Raw genomic sequence first — 20,582 nt, 5'->3', positions numbered from 1 at the left:
AGCCATGCTGCAAATACTACACAACACACTTTGTGGGTATGACGTGTAACCAACTGTCCACTTGTGTGAATGACCACCAACAAACTGTAGAGAACAACAAACATGACAGTTTACATGCTGAATACGCTGCACACAACAACACTGATGATTTAAATAGCTGCTACACTATGTGGGCTGTCTTGGTACCCCAGTCCAGCACACATTTCTCTTAACTATGCAGGTGGGAATTACCTCTCCAGCTCATCCTGCACCCTCGGAATCTCCCTGGTATAAACTTCCACTAACCTGTTTCTCACTGTCTTATGTTTCATTTCCCCTTTTCTCTTATGTCCACACCACTCCTTTCCTGTTCAGATCATGTACTGCCTTCTCCCACCACTTTTCTCCTTTTCATGTGGTCTCCCTCTCTCTCTCTCTCTCTCTCTCTCTCTCTCCACCCATCCCCTCCCTCTCCTCCACCCATCCCCTCCCTCCCTCCCTCACACCATGCCTGCGTGCCTTTGTGCTTTAGGGTTTTGCGTAGTTGTGTGTGAATGAGTATAATTTTACTAGAAGAAGTGCAAGAGCTTGAAAGTTAAATTGATTTTCTGTTCCTTGTTTTTATGCTCACACATTAACCTGCTGTAGGCGAGTGTTGCCTTACCCTTGTGTAATGTACCATTACATCCAGGAATTTGTAATATTGTTATAATTTAATAATATATTGGACTCAATTGCTTCTTATTTTTGCGTTCTCTTGAGCAGCTATTCATTGACCTCAAAAGTAAACCACTGAGTTCTGAACATGTCAGCGTGCTTACAAATTATTGTGTCAGTATGATCCTAGCAGTAACTACCAAAACTAAAAGTAGCTAAACGATTAAAATATTCAAGTATTGTAAATGTTAAAAAATATAACAAAATTGTGACTTCAATAACTAGAAATGTCCTATTTCTGATAAATAAACCTGATAGAATACCATAATAAGTACAGGTGGCTTACATGCTTGTGAGATGAATTATTGTTGTGTTGCCTCTGTAGTGTGCAGTCTCTGGAGCCCCTCTGCATTGGCTATTGTCAGACATTTGGGACTGAAAGTGGGTGTACTCTCCTATTAGGCATTCAGTGTCATAGGATGTCCCATGTAACATTTAAAATCTTTCCAGAGTAAGCACATTCCCCGAATGTATCCTGAATTTCTCACTGCTTTCTTTAATGAATAAACATGAAGTAAGAATTGTGTAATGACTAGGCATAAAGTGATAATTGTTGCCTTTTTTGTTTTTAACTAGAATGATGTTTCTTGGACACAAGATTCGAGTACTGTCTCTAATTTTCCAACAGACAAATAAATCTTCAGGTTTCCCTAATATCTTTGAACACAAGTCTTTCAGTTCTCTGCCAAAATCTTCCTGTAGCATTAAGTAATCTATTTTTTCCATACGCTGATGAGCCAATACTGTATAACCATCTACTTAATATTGTATTTGTCTGCCTTTGTAATGCAATACAGTGACAATTCTGTGTAACATGGACATGGTTCTGAAGGTATGAACACCAGATATTGATGCACAGTTATTCATATAGTATTATCATAAATTGTTGCCTGATGGTTTGTGGGTGCAGATCTGGCATTTGATAGCATCCAAGAAGTGTTGCCTCAAGTTCAAATCAGGAAAATTACATGGTCAAAACATCATGCACTTCAAACCACTCAAGCACGATTCTGACCTTTTGACATGGACAAATATCCTACAGGACGATGCCATCATCATGAAGAAAGACATCAAACATGAAAGGATGTTGGTGGTGCACAATAATTTTCACACAGTCGGCAGCTGTTGGGTGCCTTCAATTACTGTCACAAATCCCATGAAGTCCAGGCAAATGTCCTCTGTAGCATAATATTACTCCCCCTTCCCCTCCTCTGCCTTTATAAATGGAACATTTTTTTAGAAATCCTTGCTCCTATATAGTCCATGCTGCAACAGAAGAGAATAATCCTTGATGATCACCTATTTGTGGTGATGTCCCACATCATCACGAACCTCATCAAAAGCAGCATTTCTTGTTGAGATTTTATGATGAGTAGGGAGCATAAGATTTCATAAGTGAGAAATACCATATGAATAACTGGTGATATCAAGAAAATAGTAGCATAAATACTTACTTTCAAGTAACCATTGCTGTCAGAATCTAAGAAGGCTAGTTCCTTTGACATAAGTGTGATCATAAGCCCAGCCAAAAGAAATTCTTCAAATGCCAGCAGTATGAGTATGTTATGTCATACAAGAGCCAAACAACTTGTGATAAATATTTCACAATTGTACGTAAAATAAAAACAGTATGTTTATATAAAACAAACTATTCTGAAAATCATGCAGCTGACAAATTTTCCTAGAGATGAATTAATGCATGAAAAAGAAGGCTGTTGGAGACTGTGTTTCAAGATTAGAATTGCATAGCAGGCTATTAAACTGCCAATGTTTGTGACCAAAAAAGGCCACATCAAAGAAAGCTGGAACAAACACTTATAGCTGCAAGTCTTCCTCCAAACATAATGTTTTTGTGAAGTCTGTTTTTTCCTTAAGGCTATTAGCAAAAGCTAGAAATAAAGCTAGAAATAATAAAGTTCATATCTTTCGATGTTGCCAGTATAAGTAGAAATGGAAAAAAATAACTAAAGTGCTCCAAACCTTTTACATCAAAAAAGTATCCAGCCAATTGCATTCATTCAAGATAATCATATTCATGTCTGCCCCTGGTAGCTGAGTGGTCAGCGCAACAGAATGTCATACCTAATGGCCCGGGTTCAATTCCTGGCTGGGTCGGAGATTTTCTCCACTCAGGGACTGGGTGTTGTGTTGTCCTTATCATCATCATTTCATCCCCATCGACACGCAAGTTGCCGAAGTGGCATCAACTCGAAAGACTTGCACCAGGCAAATGGTCTGCCCGGCGGGAGGCCCTAGCCACATGACGTTTCCATCATATTCCTTAGGCAGCTGTTTTAATGAAGCAATATCCAACATTCTGAATCTTGTCATGTTCTCCATCCCCCCCTCCATCTCCCCCTTCCCTGGCAGCCATTTCCTCAAAGAAAATGTAGACAGAAAAGGAGGAAACTGAATTGTAGACAAAGTGTAATGTGTTTTCAGAGAAGCAAGAAGCTGACTGGAAAAGTGTTAGGCAAAGAAACAAGTTTCCAGAGACTGCCCAAGTAGGGCCGTGCAAATTACACTGCTTCAAAAGTTGATTACTATTAATCTCTTTATATAAGAGATTTCAAATACTTCAGTATTAAAATAATTTGGTATACAAAAATATTTTTTTGTGGGAAGTTCAGCACATTTACAGCCAGGAATCTTTTTACCTTTTATAGAAAACAAGATTATATAGAAAATGTTTTGTGAAAGTATGTATTTGTTATAATGAGAGTTTAAATTTCCTCATCACTGTTAAGAGCCATTGCGTGAGATGCACTCTTTAGTGAATGATTCTTCCCAGGTTGAACTCAAGAACATTTTATTCACAGCACAAATATACCATAAAGTTTAGTTCTAAGAACAGCTGGAAGATTGTTTCTGATCACGTGACAATATCAGAAACAAATTTCACTGACATAATACCAGTTCCAGGGGAAGCCTCATCTCAGGTGGCTGTAGAATGGTGTTCACTGGGGGCTGTACCATGTGCAGTACTGTGGAGCAATATGGAGACAGTTCTGTGTGGAGTGGAGCATCTGGGCTGGTCACTGTGAGTTCTGATTGATGGGCTATGAGTGTGGCTGGCTCCTGGCCTGAAAATAAGTGAGCAATTGAATGCTGCTGCTTCACCTTAAGTATCGAGCAGTTGGAAGTATGTCTGCGACTTCATGACGTGTAGGGATGGTACTCATTTCCACAATAGGAGCTCCACTAGTTTCCTGGTGCAGGTACTGGTTGCAATTGTTGGCTGGTGCCCCTGGTGAAGCCTGTAAAAATGGGCGTATCAGCAGACAGTTTGTATACACTATTGTGACCACAACATGTGAAGCCCTTGTGGTATTTGTAAATTGTCTCCAGAGGAGAGACGCCTGTGCGCCAAGGGTGGGCAAACACTCTGGGCGAAGATGTGCTGGATGTGTGATGTGGTCAGCCTATGGCCAATTTACAACACCCCTGTTCTTTGAACAGATGATGGAGCCCAATTGTTGAAGCCACCAATACTGCATTGGAACTTACTTTGGCTGAGGAGAGGTCCAACGGAACGAGGAGTTCAGAGCAGCTGTAACCCAGTTGCAGGAATAGATTACCGAGTATTCTGAAGTGAATGCTTTCCAGGTTGTGGCTGACCTGGCCAGTACTGTGAAGAGAAAATGCAGGAGAATTAGCGGTAGTGAAGAATGCAACCACATGTGAGCCTCCCAGTGGCCCACAAAGGAAAGACCAGTGGCCCAGTATGAGGTGCGAAGGCACTGGTGGCCATGGAGTAGCAGCGTTGCTGGATACGGTGGAAGACTGGGCTCAACCAGTGTGATGCAAGGCATGCGACGGTGATGACAGACACAGTGTCGGCAGGCACTAACTAACTTGGGGACAGTGGTCACCGGATTTGAGAGCATATGGGAGGAGCAGAGGAATGTTCGATGGATTCCAGAGGACAGAGAGATGCCACGAAAAGGAATGAAAAGGGCACAGGCACAGGAGCGCAGGAAAGACATGGGCCAAAGGGTGACCGAGGTGGCAGGAAGGCCATTGCCACAGCATTCATTGGAACATGGGAACAATTGGATGGAGTGAGACCAATGGGCAGCGGGAAAGTTGTCATTGCAGCATGCTTAGGTGCATACAAAAATCTTCACCACAGAGAAGGATGTATGTTACATAGAAGCAGGGTTGTGTAGCTCTCGAAAGAAAAAGCTCAACCACCGATGTATCGGCTGGAAGAGGCAGCATGATTTGGTGGATAGCAACAGACTTGGCTGTGGGAGGATAGTGTCGGGTTCAGCTGTAGTGGAACTGCAAGACGATGCAAAGACTACAGATGATCTGCTTGGCGGAAGTCAAAGTGTAGTGCCACGTAGGAAAGGGAGGCCAGCCATGGCTGCAAAAAGACAAAGCCATAAAAAAGAGTCTGTCAGGCGTGGCTGGGAAAGGCCAGTGTTTGGGTGGCAGTTGAGTTGTGGTGCTGTGTGTAGGGATCTGACAATGGTTTCATCATTGTGGATGTAGTATCAAATGTGGCAAGAAGGAGAGAAAGCAGGAACCTTGCTGCTGGAAGATGATGTGTGCCATCTTCATGAGGAAGGTCAGGTGACATGTCTTGGGCTGAGCCACCCTCATGAGGAATTCCAAACATGGCTGCATCTTCATGGTGAAGGTTCACAGTGGTAGGATAGCATAGGGCATGGGGGAAGGGATGGGCCATGGTGGCTGGGTGGGATGGCATGGGTTGATGACCCAAGGAGCATGTGGACTCAAATCTCATCACCAATGGAAGTCCAGGTGAGCCAGCTTTGTGAGAAGGGCCGAGCATGACTGCAATGGGCAGAGCAGTGTCAGGCACAGCTGGACATGGGAAGCAGGTGGACAATGGACTAAGGGAAGAGCTGACAAAGGCACTGGAGCCAGAGGAGGTACTGGTGTGAATAGTGACGCTGTACAGCCATGACCCATAGTCAAGTGATATCATGTACCTGTGATGAACTATCCCTCATTTTTCCACAGGCGATGACCTCCGGAAACAAACATAGGTATTCAGGTCTACAGATTCCACAAAAATGCAACAATGTACACACAGTGTAAGTTTCTGTCTCACACAAAGTATCCAACCTGGGCAGTAAAGTAATGTCCCTGGAATGAGATTAGAGTGCCATAGAAGACACATTTCTATCCTCGTTGCTTATATTATATCAAAAGTTTAACTGTTGCCTCTGTTACAACCAATCGTGGGTGATGAACATTGCAGTAAATGGTTGTAGTAAATGATAATTCCCAGGTCGAACTTAAGAATATACTTTATTCATGGCACAAGTTCACAACAAAGTTTGGTTCTAGTAACAACTGAAAGATCGTTTGTGATCAGTTGAGAATAACAGAAACAAAGTTCAGTGGCATAATACAAATTCTCAGGGAAGCCTCATCCTGAGCAGCTGTGGTGTAAAGCAGAGCATCTGGGCCGGTCTCGGCAAGTTCCTATTGATGGGTTACGAGTGTGGCCAGTTCCTGGCCTAAAACTGAGTGAGCAGTTGAATGCAGTGACAGGAGGTTGCACTTAACATTACGTAGTTATCAGACAGAGATATGTCCATGACGTGCAGAAAGGTACTTGCTTCAGTGTATCAATGGCGTGTAGGGATGGTACTCATTTCCTCAATAGGAGCTCCACTAGTTTCCGGTGCAGGTACTGGTTGCAATTGTTGGCTGGTGCCCCTGGTGAAGCCTGTAAAAATGGGTGTATCAACAGACTGTTTGTATACAGTAATATGTCCACAACATTCAGTGCCTTTGTAGTGTTTGTAAATAGTCTGCAGAGAAGAGATGCCTGCTGGCCAAGGGCAAAGATGTTGTGCTGGGAGTGTGATGTGGTCTTTAAAATATGGTCAAATGGTTCAAATGGCTCTGAACACTATGGGACTTAACATCTGAGGTCATCAGTCCGCTAGAACTTAGAACTACTTAAACCTAACTAACCTAAGGACATCACACACATCCATGCCCGAGGCAGGATTCGAACCTGTGACCGTAGCGGTTGTGCGGTTCCAGACTGAAGCGCCTAGAACCACTCGGGCACACTGGCCAGCAAAATATGGTCAAAATACCTATTTATTCGTGCTCCAAAAGTGTTAATAAAAATATCTCAATATTCTGGAAGATTTCTCTTGTGTCATTTCTTTCTTTGAACCCGTTATGCTAAAAAAAATCCTGGTTGTCAGTGTTTTTAGACGCTACTCTTTCGTTCTGTTTGGGTTACATGTGTGTTATATGCAGGTATGCATCATTGTTGTTCTGTATAGAGACTTTGAGAGCAATGGAAAAAGGTGTGTGTGTGTGTGTGTGTGTGTGTGTGTGTGTGTGTGTGTGTGTCTAAATTATTCTCATAAACTGACCAGTTTATTCACTGTACCATACCTTATGATATCTGGCTATCTGAAGTATGTAGTGTGGTGAATACATTAATTCAAAGTGGTGGAGACTGAATATTCCTAATATTCCTTAATCACTGCCAGTAATCAGATTACCACAGCCTGCTGTTGACCATCTGGTTACCTTGTCGACCTTCATTATGAATAACTTCTTGCGGAAGCGCCCGACTGCGGCTGTGTTCTTTGATTTGGAGAAGGCTTACGACACCTGTTGGAGGGCGGGCATTCTCCGCACCATGCATACATGGGGCCTTCGCGGTCGCCTCCCTCTTTTTATTCGTTCCTTTTTAATGGATCAACAGTTCAGGGTACGTGTGGGTTCTGTCCTGTCCGACACCTTTCGCCAGGAGAATGGGGTGCCACAGGGCTCAGTTTTGAGTGTCGCTCTCTTCACCATCGCGATCAATCCAATAATGGATTGCCTCCCAGCTGATGTATCAGGCTCCCTTTTTGTGGACAATTTTACCATCTATTGCAGCGCGCAGTGTACACGTGTCCTGGAGCGCTGTCTTCAGCGTTCTCTTGACCGTCTTTACTCCTGGAGTGTCGCCAATGGCTTCCGTTTTTCTGCCGAGAAGACGGTCTGTATTAACTTGTGGCGCTACAAAGAGTTTCTCCCACCGTCCTTACGACTCGGTCCCGTTGCTCTCCCACTCGTGGAGACAACCAAATTTTTAGGCCTTACCTTTGACAGGAAACTTAGCTGGTCTCCACATGTGTCATATTTGGCCGCCCGTTGTACCCATTCTTTAAATGTCCTCCGTGTTCTCAGTGGTATGTCGTGGGGAGCGGATCGAACCGTCCTACTTCGTCTATATCGGTCGATCGTCCGCTCCAAGCTGGATTATGGGAGCTTCGTATACTCCTCTGCGCGGCCATCCATCTTACGCCGCCTCAACTCCATACAACATTGGGGTTTACGACTTGCGATCGGAGCATTTTATACCAGTCCCGTAGAGAGTCTTCATGCTGACGCTGGCGAATTGCCACTCACCTACCGGCGCGATATACTGCTTTGTCGGTATGCCTGTTGGCTACTGTCAATGCCCGACCATCCGTCTTATCGTTCCTTTTTTGACGACTCTCTTGACCGTCAATATGGGTTGTATGTCTCTGCCCTGCTACCCCCTGGAGTTCGCTTTCGTCGCCTCCTTCAACACCTTAATTTTTCACTCCCTGCAACCTTTCAAGTGGGCGAGAGCCGCACGCCACCTTGGCTCCAGGCTCAGGTCCGCGTTCACCTTGACCTCAGCTCGCTCCCAAAAGAGGTCACCCCTGGTTCGGTCTACCACTCCCGTTTTTTGGAACTTCGAACGAAGTTCATCAACATGACTTTCATTTATACAGATGGCTCTAAGACCAATGACGGGGTCGGGTGTTCCTTTATTGTCGGGGCACAAAGTTTCAAATACCGGCTCCATGGCCATTGTTCGGTCTTCACAGCTGAGCTCTTTGCCCTCTACCAGGCTGTTCTTTACATCTGCCGCCACCGACATTCTGCTTATGTCATCTGCTCAGATTCCCTGACCGCCATCCAGAGCCTCAGTGATCCGTACCCGGTTCACCCTTTCGTACACCGGATCCAACGCTCTCTTCAGCAGCTGGTGGACGTCGGTTCTCCGGTTAGCTTTATGTGGGTTCCTGGCCATGTCGGTATCCCTGGGAACGAAGCTGCAGATGCCGCGGCCAAGACTGCGGTCCTCCAGCCTCGGACAGCTTCTTGTTGTGTCCCTTCGTCCGATTTTAGCAGGGTCATTTGTCGGCGCATCTTACGGCTGTGGCATGCCGATTGGGCTGCACTTACCGACAACAAGCTTCGGGCCTTAAAACCTCTTCCCGTGGCTTGGACGTCCTCCTCACGCCCTTCTCGGCGGGAGGAGGTCGTTTTAGCCCGGTTAAGAATTGGACACTGCCGGTTCAGCCATCGCCATCTGCTGACGGCTGCGCCGGTGCCGTTCTGCCCATGTGGGCACTTGCTGACGGTTAGACACATTTTAATGTCCTGTCCAGATCTTAACACACTGCGCCTCGATCTTAACCTGCCTAATACTTTCGATGCCATTTTAGCAGATGACCCACGAGCAGCTGCTCGTGTTCTTTGTTTTATCAATTTGACGAACCTCGCTAAGGACATTTGATGATGTTGTTTTTTAATCCTATGCCTGTCAGTCTGTCTTTTATCGTGTTTTCCCTTTTAGTTGTTGTTGTCAACTTGTGCCTCGCGGTGCATTCTTAGAGTAGTCAGGGCGCTAATGACCGTTGAAGTTGTGCGCCCTAAAACCACAAAAAAAAAAAAAAAATACCACAGTTGCCAGCATTTAACTTTTTCAGGGTTTATGGAAGTTTATGATCATTATTTATCTGATCGCTGCTCCAAGTGTTGCAAAAGACAGATAACTTTGACATGCCCAGGGCATTCTCTTTCTCTAAAAGAATCAACAATTTATTTTACACTGACCTGAACAAAAGGCTGCATAAAGTCTTTGGACAGTTGAGATACGGTAAGATGTTGAAATTCATTACTTGCTCAAAGTCCATGAGTGCAATGCAGACTGCCTATGAATTTCTAGGTATGCAGTAAAACTTCCAGTAATCCAGAATCCCTTTCTCCATTCTCCAAGGTGGAGATACTTACTGAGATACTTGGGGGGGGGGGGGGGGGGGGGGAATAAGAAATGCTTCTACAGAGGTGGAATTCAGGGGAAATGTTACATGTTGTTTTGTTGTCTCCCATACCATAGTTCCACAGGTGATGAGTGTGCTTGTGCATTAGAGCAGAACAGTTGCTGGAAAGGGTTGAACATAATATACAACAGGCTAAATCAGTAACATAATTGTCATATGCCTCCTGCCGGAGACTTGAATGAATAAGGAATGATGTCTCTCCATCTAATGAACCTTATTTTTATATTTGTATATTATATGTGAATTTCATTGCACATGTGGCATAATTTATTTGAAATATTGAATTTTTTGCTGATTAGTGGGCAGCCTCAGAACTTATTATACTTTGCGTTTTACCTTACATGGCTTACTGTAATGTCACAAAGTCCTTATAATTACTAGTGCAGAAGTTCTAAACTATGGTAATTATGAATTCTAGCAGAATGAGTACCCTTCCCAGTCAATGTACATAACATTCTGGTCCTTCCCTGTGCCAGGCCCACTCCCCAAGCCATTGCCACATGAATCATATACGTGGGATAGATTCAGGTGCAAGATCTGTCTGAGTCATCCACACAGCACATTCTACTCCAATCCTGTATAGGCTTATCCTGTCTCATCAGAGGAAGAGCCATGTATGAAAGCAGCCATCGTATACAGCTCTGCTGCAATTTCTGCACAGCATTCTGTGTGTGCGTGACTACCACCAGCTGTTCACCTTCTGGTACCCTGGACTGACAGTTTTGAAAGTTCAGCCGAGATCACAGAATTCGATGATGGCACTGCTACATATGCGAGAGCTAGCCTCACTGCTGCAGCTCTGGTTGCAGAGCCATGCTTATCTTGTCAGCCAATTGATGCTTGTGGCTACATTGTAAAGCTAGTGATGTGCCAGCTCTGTCTTAATTCATGATTTTGCTGTGCTCTTGTGTCGTTGTCAGTACACAGTGTTGTTTTAGTCTTAGAATTTGCTAAACCTTAGGTTTTCGCTCTTGGATACTCGTTTGGGTGTGCTGTCTCTGTTGTCCATGTCCCACCTGTTGTTATCTTCCTGTTCACACCTGGCAACTTGCTATTGACAGCCATTGGCTGTAGTCTTTTTTGACTTTGTTAGATTCTGCCCACAATAAACCTGAGAGTTAATGGTCACTGTCAAACTGGCCAAAAGCAGAGTTGGCAATGCAATGGTGAAACACACTGCAGAGCACAACTTACTTGAATTTAATGACTGTCACAATCCATTCCATCTGGATCCTCCCCCCCTCTCCAAAACTTGCTTTTCCAATTTTCATAGCTGGGAGTTGTCCTTGAAATACATCATTTATTCCTGTAGTCCTCCTGACATCAGTCTCTGCTAGCCCCATGCGCCACATCCATGACCTCCTTATCCCAGGACTGCCTGCATTCACACCTTCTTCCCCAAGTCTCCTCCTCCTCATCGTCGTCGTCATCGTCGTCGTCGTCGTCATCATCATCATCATCATCATCATCATCATCATCATCATTTCTGTTTACTCCTCCACATCATTGTAAGCATCAAGAACTCACTGCTGCCAGTGCCCATGGATTACATTTCTGTGCTGTGCACCTGCTGCTGCCCCACAAAAATCACCATGTTTTCATAAGTTCTAAAGTGATTGATAGTGGCTGATCTGGCCTATCACTATTTTATATGTGCTCAGTCATCACCCAGATGTCTCACATTTGGTGTTTGATGATTTATGTGATATCTTGAAGTATGTTAAATGTTGTGTGCGTAGTTTTAAATATGTATTCTCATGTTACATCTGCAATAAAATATTTCAGGTGAGTGGTTAATAGCAAAGACGAGACCTGATCTTACAAGAAAATTTGCACCAGCACTTGAAGAGAATGTTAGCCTGATACCTCAGTACATTTATCAGTGCAACGCTCAGAATCCCACGTAAGTACTGTTTGAGTATTTTTATGGTTCATTCAGTCCAGAGAAAAATTAATTACAAGCAGACAAAAATAAAATTGATTTCACCCTTATGTGTAAGGTCTGTCTTGGCAACTAAATAAGAAACATTTGAACTTTACCTGTCATACTTTACACCATTCTATTTCAAAATAACCTGTGGATTTGTAATATATTATTGAGGTGAGCACACAAAATACATGGAATTTCAAAATAGTTATTACATAGATTGCTTGATATTATTGTTTATACCTACGAATTAGCAAAGAAATCTTTTGGGTAATTTTTAGAGGGCTTTTATTTTTCAAGGTGTCTTCCCTCATTCTGTGCATCACAATGATTTTGGGGTGTTTCATGCACAAATGTCAGATTGTCTGGTATACAGGCCTAGTTCTGAGGCTGGCCGCTGTGGCCGAGTGGTTCTAGGCACTTCAGTCCAGAATCGCGCTGCTGCTACAGTCGCAGGTTCGAATCCTGCCTTGGGCATGGATTTGTATGATGTCCTTAGGTTAGTTAGGTTTAAGTAGTTCTAAGTCTAGGGAACTGATGACCTCAGATGTTAAGTCCCATAGTGCTTAGAGCCATTTGAACCAACCCAGTTCTGAATTCAGACTCACCAAAGAACTGAACATGAATTCATTCACTGTATCCCTGTTATGATATTACTATATTCAATGTCCTAGGACACTACAGTGTTGTATTTATTAACAGCAATGTAGGCAGAAGTGCAGTCTTCTCGAGGTAGGCTGCAGTTAGTTTATGTTGATATTTCTTGCTGCAATTACAATTTGACTCCTTTTCTTAGAGACACTGATGAGAAAGAATGCCTCAGATTCTCTTAAATCAAGTTGTGAAACATTGTCCCAGTTATTCTCAAATCAGAGTGAATGTTAGCACAGAGAGCCTCACGTATAATTTATATGTAGCTGAAGAGAATGGAACTTCTTTTTTCTGCTGGAATCGTGAGTGATTGTGTACTCATAAGGAGTTAAATATGTTTACATATGATATTATTATGAAATGGATAGATTGCTCCTCTCCATATTGCGGAGATGTTGAGTCGCAGATAGACACAGCAACAAAACTGTCACAAGGTTAGCATTTGGCCAAAAAGGGCTTATCCGAATTAGACCACACACACACACACACACACACACACACACACACACACACACACACGCTTTGGACTTGGACCATTCTCTCTGGCTGCCGAGGACATATATGATATGATGATAAGCAGCTATATCAAATGTTATTCCAAATTATTTGCTGAATGGGAATTGAGAGACATCAGATGCAATGAGTATAGATGTATTATCCAGTTGTGACACATGAAATTTATACCGGCCAGGGACTGGAGCCCAGAATTCCAGCTTATAAGCTGTCACCTTAATCAGTTTGGCTATCTGTGCACACTCCTGTGCCCAATCCAGATCTCCATTTGTCTCTTTCTACATCCTGATATCATAGTCCTATGTACATCTTTCTTTATTAAGTGCATAAAGTGACCATTCATGATAAGCAAGAAATCGGGGTTCACTTCCTAGTTTGGATTAAATTTGCATGTCACAATTGGGTAATACGCCTATATCCATTGCAGCTGATATCATGAAGTTTTCAGTCGGTGAATAATTTGGAATGATTTAAATATGTGGCAGCTGCTGTGTAGGATAGGCACACTTCTGTCACCATGGCAAATGGCGATGTTCAGCATGTCGTGGAATTGGGATCTCATCTGACCTTGTAGTCACCAGTGAAATGGCAGTTGAGCATAGGAACAAGAAGCACGATATTTGTGCATTTGATGACAGATTGATCATGAGAGCCAAGTGTATTGATGGGCAACAATATGTTGATAACAGTTCTCCTATCAGCTGTTGTAGATTCTAACAGTGGATAGAAAGGTTAAAATGCAGCAAATTATTTATCAAATAGCTGCAGCAGCAACAAGCAGGCACCCATATAGCACAGATCCACCTCCTGATTGTGGGACAGAGAATCTACTGGTCCACATATGTATCCTAATTAACTATATGATACAGGCCACAGAAATTAGCACAGATGCAGGAATGTTACCATTGTGTGTTTGATGTGTGGATACACCTTGACTAACTGGTTAGCATGGACAATGTTTTTCGGGGATTTTGATATTTTTTTGTTGAATTTGGTGTTCTCTTTTGGCGGTTTTGGTACCTTTTTTTACAGTTTCTGTGGGTGCTTCTTCCCCCCCCCCCCCCTCCAAAAAAATTGCCTTTTTTCAGTTTTGATATAATTTTTTGGCCTTTTTTTGTAGTTTCGGAGTTATTTGTGTCATTCAGTTTTACTTTTTGGCAGGTTCGGCATTACTTCCTTGCAGTTTCAGTGCTATTTTCTGCTCATTTTTTGGTGTTTTTTTCTGCCGATTTTGGTGTTATTTTAGTTTCTGACAGTTAGTTCTTTTTGTCATATTTCACTTTCTTATGTTGTTATGTTGAAAATGAAAATATTCTTTCCAACTATATGATATTTACTGACACCAGCTGCGCATTTATCTACATTAACATTAAAAACATTTACACGAAACTTATTAAATCTAATAAGTTGTGTGTGCCAAGTTGGTAATTGTAGGAAGTAAGTTTTTTCAGCTGGTCTTTCAAGTGGGTTGTGGAGGAGACCCAACAGGATGGCTCAAGGGCAAAATAATTCCCCAGGATGGCAGGCCATTCCAAGCACCTGTTGGGAAAGGTGATCTGGCAGAAGGGAGTGTTTTAGAGTGGAGCGATTAGCATGAGTGGGGATGGGCCAATGAAATGCGACTACTGTGTCTGAGTGGCTGAAAGACCTGAATGTTATAAAATTATGTGGAGTGGTTTGAGCTCATGAAATCGGAGGTATTCAATTGGACAGTATCATGGATGTTTAGTCAGTGACTTCTTGGAGTGGAATGTTCAGAGACTAGTGATCCAGGAAGTATTTCTTCCAGTACAGAAAGCTGAGAGTACTAACAAGGACATTTATTATGTCTGAGTGTGGGAGTTGATAGTAGCAAAGTGGAGGCATTGTTTCAACTGTTAGCTGTGTTCGTATTCCTGTTCAGCTGTCAGTTCTTGCAATCTTTCTGACAAGAGTTGGGTTGCCAGAAGACACTAATTAGTGGCTTTGTACTTGTGAGAAATTTAATCATGTTCCATAGGGTGACACAGGGCTGGCAGCACTTATATAAGGTGATTGTACATGTGTAGCATTGCAGAGAATTAGTCCGGGTCTGATAATAAACATTTACAATTAAAATTGCAGATCAGTTGGCTATGTAATTTGTTTGGTGCACCACACCTTGCAGAGATTATGTGGTTTCTGGCCACAGCCGCAAGTGTGATATCACATAGTGCCAGGAAGCTCTGAAAATGTGAGAAATGAACATTTCAGTGTGAAAACAGTCACCCAGAGTCTATATTTGAACATGGTCTTCAGCACAAGAAGATACATTTGGTAATGTCCACATTTCCTCTGGCATGAGAAGTTGCTTTTCATCAAAATTATGAAGGAATTTATATCCCTTTAAAATATCTGCATGACTGGAACCTGCCGTTCCAGATGCAGTGTGAGCGTTAATAATAGAGGTCATAATTATCATCCTGTATTTGAAACAGGAGCTTACGGCGGTGAAGACAACAGACTTATGTGGATATGTGGCCATAATTGAGACCCATTTGCATTAACTAAATGGCATATTTTCATAGTACATAAATATATATACAAGAAGCAAACAGATACAGCAATTTAACTACGGACATTTGAATTTGTTTCTGGAAATAAATCAGGACACTAATGATGTTTTCACTTTAATATTGATTCAATATTTTTTACTATTTTATGAATGAATGAAGTCTGGGGAGACAGCTTAACCTGTTGTATGGCCTGAGCTGTAGCTTAGATTGAAAGATCGTAATTCAGTTGTTGCAAGGCCAGTGAACATGATTCCATAAGAAGTTATCATATTACATAAGCAGCATGATTTAAAACTGAGTGAGGCAGCGCAGTGATAAGCACACTGGACTCGCATTTGGGAGGACACTGGTTCAAACCTGTGTCCAGCCATCCTGATTAGGTTGTTGTTATTTCCCTAAAGCACTTCAGGCAAATGCCAGGATGATTCCTCTGAAAGGTCACGGCCAACTTCCTTCCCTATCTTCCCTAAACTGATGTGAGACCGATGACCTCACTGTTTTGTTCCCTCCTCCAAATCAGCCAATCAACGACCATGATATTTCATATTTGCTACTGTGTACTACAAAAAATGCAGTTCAATAGATGTACTACTATAAAAGTCTCTCATAAACATTATTTTTGGTACTGTTTGTGGTGTAAAAGTATCAGGAAATGTGCCATTGGTGACTAAAGGTGTTACTGAAATGGAGTTCATCAGTCATAGGCTATTTTTGTTTCTACGGCCATAGTTCCTTGTGTGCTAAATGAACTGTCATTTAAGATTATACATGAGAAATGGTCAGAATTAATATCAATATTTAGTAACTAGCAGTTTCCAATATTAGTAAACTGCTGGCCTCTGATTTGAGAGATCATTACATGGAATTGGGGAAAATGCCAAATTCATGTTACATTGTTAAAAAGCTGCTGATTTTGCATTATCATTAATGTGGAATTTTCCTACCCCTACTGATTAGTGATGAAAGCTTTTAGTGTGTACTGGTGGCAGGGTAGGGATATATTGAAAGCCACCCAAGGCAGTGGAACCTGCCATCCAGGCAGGTAGCAGAGTTATTCTCATATTGGGGAAATTTACACAGGGTGAAATAGGATATCACTTTCCTCGGCCACAGGTAGATGACCCATGAATCTAATGTGCAGTCACGCACATTTGTTTGTTCACCCTAAGCATTTTAGTCAACCTCTACCTACAACAAGACAGTCTATCACCCCATCAATCCCAGACTTGGTCAGAATTACTTGAAAAACATTCCACAGCAGATAGGGATGTACTTGTGTGTTCCACCTCACTCCACCCTCTCTCCTCCCAGTCAGTTGCCCTCAGTTCTGTTGTACACATCTGCGACCCCATTGAATGTGGTGTGTATACCTTAGCTGCAGCTATCTCGTGGAGTTGTTAGCAGCTCTTGAGCAGCCATGGATCATGAATGTTTCACAACACTTGTGGTGCATGTGGAATCCATGTCACAACAGTATGTTATTGCCATCAGGGGAAAAGGGGTGGTGGTATGCCCTATTAAATTGGTGCTTGTAATTTAGTTGCCAATAGATGTTTTCAGACTGTCTGTGGTCAAACTTTTATCCGAGAATAGAGATATATAATAAGTGTTCTAATAATATAGATCAGCACAGAACTGTCTTGTTTCACATATCTAGCTTTTGTTGTTTGGTAGTTACTGGGGATATTTGTATTAGTGATGTTAGCTGTATTATACAAATCACATGAAATATTCATATGGTTCCTCACCGTATTGTTTGCAGATTTGTTGGTGTTTATGATGATAAATTTGTGCTTCCTTTTTCAGAGGTGAAGCTGCATTTCGTGCAATGATGTCTGGATTTGGGTGGGCAAAACACCCAATGATTCAACGTATACATTCCTTGCCTCCAGAGATTCCAATAACCATAATATATGGTTCCAGATCTTGGGTTCAGAACACACCAGGAGAAACAATACAGCAAGCTCGCACAAATTCATATGTCAATGTGCAGGTAAGATATTCTAAGCAATGTGAGCAAAAACATGCAAAATTTCGTTTGCTAAACATGAAAGAAAAATAGAGGTATATACCAGTAAATCACTCCTGAGTGGTAATGGGGAAATATAGTTACTCATTATTTACATCCTGTTATCTTCCTTTACTCCTATAGCCAAATATCTCCGTCAGAACATATGAACTTTTAGTCATCATATACTGATAGATCAGTTGTATTTGTAAGTTAACAATTAGCGAGATCTAATTTTTATAACGTTTTTGCTAGTGTATATAATGACCCTGCGCCATCTACTCTACTCGTAACTATAATGTACTATTAACCTCCTTTATTACAAATGACTGGTTGTGCCTGTTAAACTGTGTGACCTTGCTACAACCTTGGCTATATGTAATAAAAAAAAATAAATAAAAACCATTGTTAGCTCTCCTTTAAAGTAAACTGGACTCTCTTACAAATGATAACTGTGTTTGTATCTGTCTCAATATTAAGTAGGCTATCATACTTTTTCCATAGCATTTAGTCAAAAACTAGAGCGTTGTTGTATGCAGAAACAGTCTACACTACACGTAACTTCACACCTTTAATTATTTTTATGAGTCATGTTTTGTACCGAAACACAGTGTCATTATTTACTACTGAGCTCAGAACCAATACTAACTCACCTTCAAAACTTTCCTCCTTTTGATATATGCCACCAGTCCTGAAAGAACAGAATCTTGAAGGTAAATCTGTTCGTTAAACTTGAAACAGTAATGAATGTGTGTTTGAATAAACAGATTTTTTACTTTAGTACCAGAATTAAACGAACAATTGAAAGATTTCCCTTTAAAACTACTTTATGAACTGTGCAAAGAAAAATAAGTTAATTATTGTCATCAGACTGAATTTATTTTAGTCTTGAGAATTTAAGCAATGGCTGTTACGAATGTTTTGTATCTCCATTTTCATATGTTAATGAACCACAAAAATCTTGCACTAACGATACAGCCCAACTGCCAACCCTGTATCAACACTGCCCACTGGGTTAGCCTACTGCACATTTTCTCTTGTAGAAAAGGTGTTCCAGAAATGGAACGATAAGGAAAAAACTTGGCAGTTCTCTGGCCTAATGGCTTCCCCGTTTCGTTGGCTGAGTACTTCTCTTTTCATAATAATAAATAATAAATCCCAGAGTTTACAAATGTTATTGTTTTAAATCCTTAAGTATACACCAAAGAAATAAAGTGTTTAATTATTAATCAAAATATTCTTTTACCATTATTTTATACCTCTTTAAATGATCATGATTAAGTCATATCAGAAATTTACAACACACTACATAAATATAAAAGTAATACTGTTCTGTTACAAGCAGCATGTAAAATGCACCACACAAGGAATTATTACATTTTGTATTTTGCAGGTAATTACAGGTGCTGGACACCATGTATATGCTGATAAAAGTGAAACTTTTAATCAGCATGTACTTGAAGCATGTGAGCTGTCGGACAGACATGATAGCAGACTGTTGGGTACTCTTCCTCAAAATGGAGATGATGAAAGTGATGATGAAGAAAGTGAAAGTGATGCTGAGGGAAATATACTGGAGGATATACGTTTTGTTCCTAGTTGAAACAGTCTATGGATCTCATATTTCGTGAAATGTAAAACTGCAATTTGTTTGTAGTTGAATTTGTTGAAGATTCAAATTCATATATGCAATTGTTTTAAATATCTTAAATTTTATTTATGATAACATGAAAATTTAGTGTAAAATAAAACATATTTTAACATGTATAAGATTTTAACAATTTTTGAAAATGGAAGATGGGCCACTTATTACCAGATGTCAAAACAGGATATGGAGCAGGGATGAGACACAAATCTGAAAATGTAATTACACTCTAGCTTTTATAAGTGTCATTAATTTCCGAATTGGAAGAAAGGAAGTACTGATTATAAAAAAGGTACATGAGATTTATGGATTGATGTTCATAGCCAAGGAAAGTTACTTGATGAGACCTATCAGTAAACATAAATGTGAGTGAGTGGTGGCCTAACTTCACTAAACTCTAGGTTCAACCATAATTTAAATTTTCTCTTTAACCTCAGATACCGTTAATTTGTCAATGGGCAAGTAGACTTCTATTGCATGTCACTAATATTGGTGATTTCCCCTTTCATGTTGAATAAGATTTTAATTTGTATATTGCTTCCTCTTTTCTTAATTTCATTGTACTGGCTAAATACAGAACCACCTCTCTGCTGATGGCAAGATATTACAGAAAATAAGGAAATGTGAATAAGACTTTGAGCAGTGGACATTATGTATCCATGAGCATATGTCCCTACAGTTCCTCTTGCCGTATTGAATATGCAATTCAAAGTTTCAAACTTTTGCACACTTTCCTTTTTGTGTTTCCCTTCATCTACGTTTCTGCTGCTTAGCTTTTTTTATTATTTTGTATGTCTTCCAGGACTTATTATTACACATGTAGTGTATAGATTAGTACTTCCCAAATTTGTGAGATGAGATGTTGCATGTGTAAGTAATGGGAGTAGGGTCCTGTTACGTTCCAGTCTTCCTTTTGTTGTTCTCTGAAATCACCTCAGGTGATCTTCCCTAACTTGTGTTCTATTTGAGTGAGTGTATATATGGATGCTAATACCATTAGAATCACATCATTGCATTTTTTCCCATTGACGAGATATTTTCCAAGAAATTTGTGTGTAACAATACTTGAACATCTATTTTGTAACATGTGATATATTTGTTATGCTTATTTCATGTTTTGTTTGAATGTGAAATAATGTAAAAATATCAACAGTGGATGTTGCCTAAATCTGTGATGGACAATCACCAAAGAATTGTTTGAAATTTTGGTAACTAAAGAACATAAAAGTAAATAATATTTTAGATAATGTGTGTAACAGATCTTATTTTTACCTCTAACCCTCTGTATTGGTATCACAAAAGTATGATATATATGCTACATAATCAATTTGAGAATTAATGTTTTCCATTTGCAATGATTGAGCACTTAAAGTTCTTCTTGTAAATATTTGGTGTATCAATGAAAAAAAAAAAAAAAATATGAGGAGGATAGATTGCTACTCACCACGTAGGGAACACATGAATTTCACACAAATACATTGAAAAAAGAATACTAAATATTATTAGCTATCAG

General features: G+C 40.9%; 1 protein-coding gene across 1 annotated transcript in view; it reads left to right on the top strand.

Moving 5' to 3' along the window:
- LOC126191319 (1-acylglycerol-3-phosphate O-acyltransferase ABHD5-like) overlaps positions 1 to 20,316 on the top strand; it is a 49,429-nt gene extending 29,113 nt beyond the window's left edge. Inside the window, exons 6-8 of the mRNA XM_049932149.1 lie at positions 11,577 to 11,694; positions 17,223 to 17,409; positions 18,818 to 20,316. Of these exons, the coding sequence (XP_049788106.1) occupies positions 11,577 to 11,694; positions 17,223 to 17,409; positions 18,818 to 19,027 (515 nt within the window). The 3' untranslated portion in view covers positions 19,028 to 20,316. The remainder of the gene's footprint in view (positions 1 to 11,576; positions 11,695 to 17,222; positions 17,410 to 18,817) is intronic.
- The last annotated feature ends 266 nt before the right edge of the window (positions 20,317 to 20,582 follow it).

This window comes from Schistocerca cancellata, chromosome 6, assembly GCF_023864275.1.
Source record: "Schistocerca cancellata isolate TAMUIC-IGC-003103 chromosome 6, iqSchCanc2.1, whole genome shotgun sequence".
In the NCBI taxonomy this organism is placed as follows: Eukaryota; Metazoa; Arthropoda; class Insecta; order Orthoptera; family Acrididae; genus Schistocerca; species Schistocerca cancellata.
Note: the sequence above shows the minus strand (reverse complement) of the source record. Positions and strands in the feature narration are given on the sequence as shown.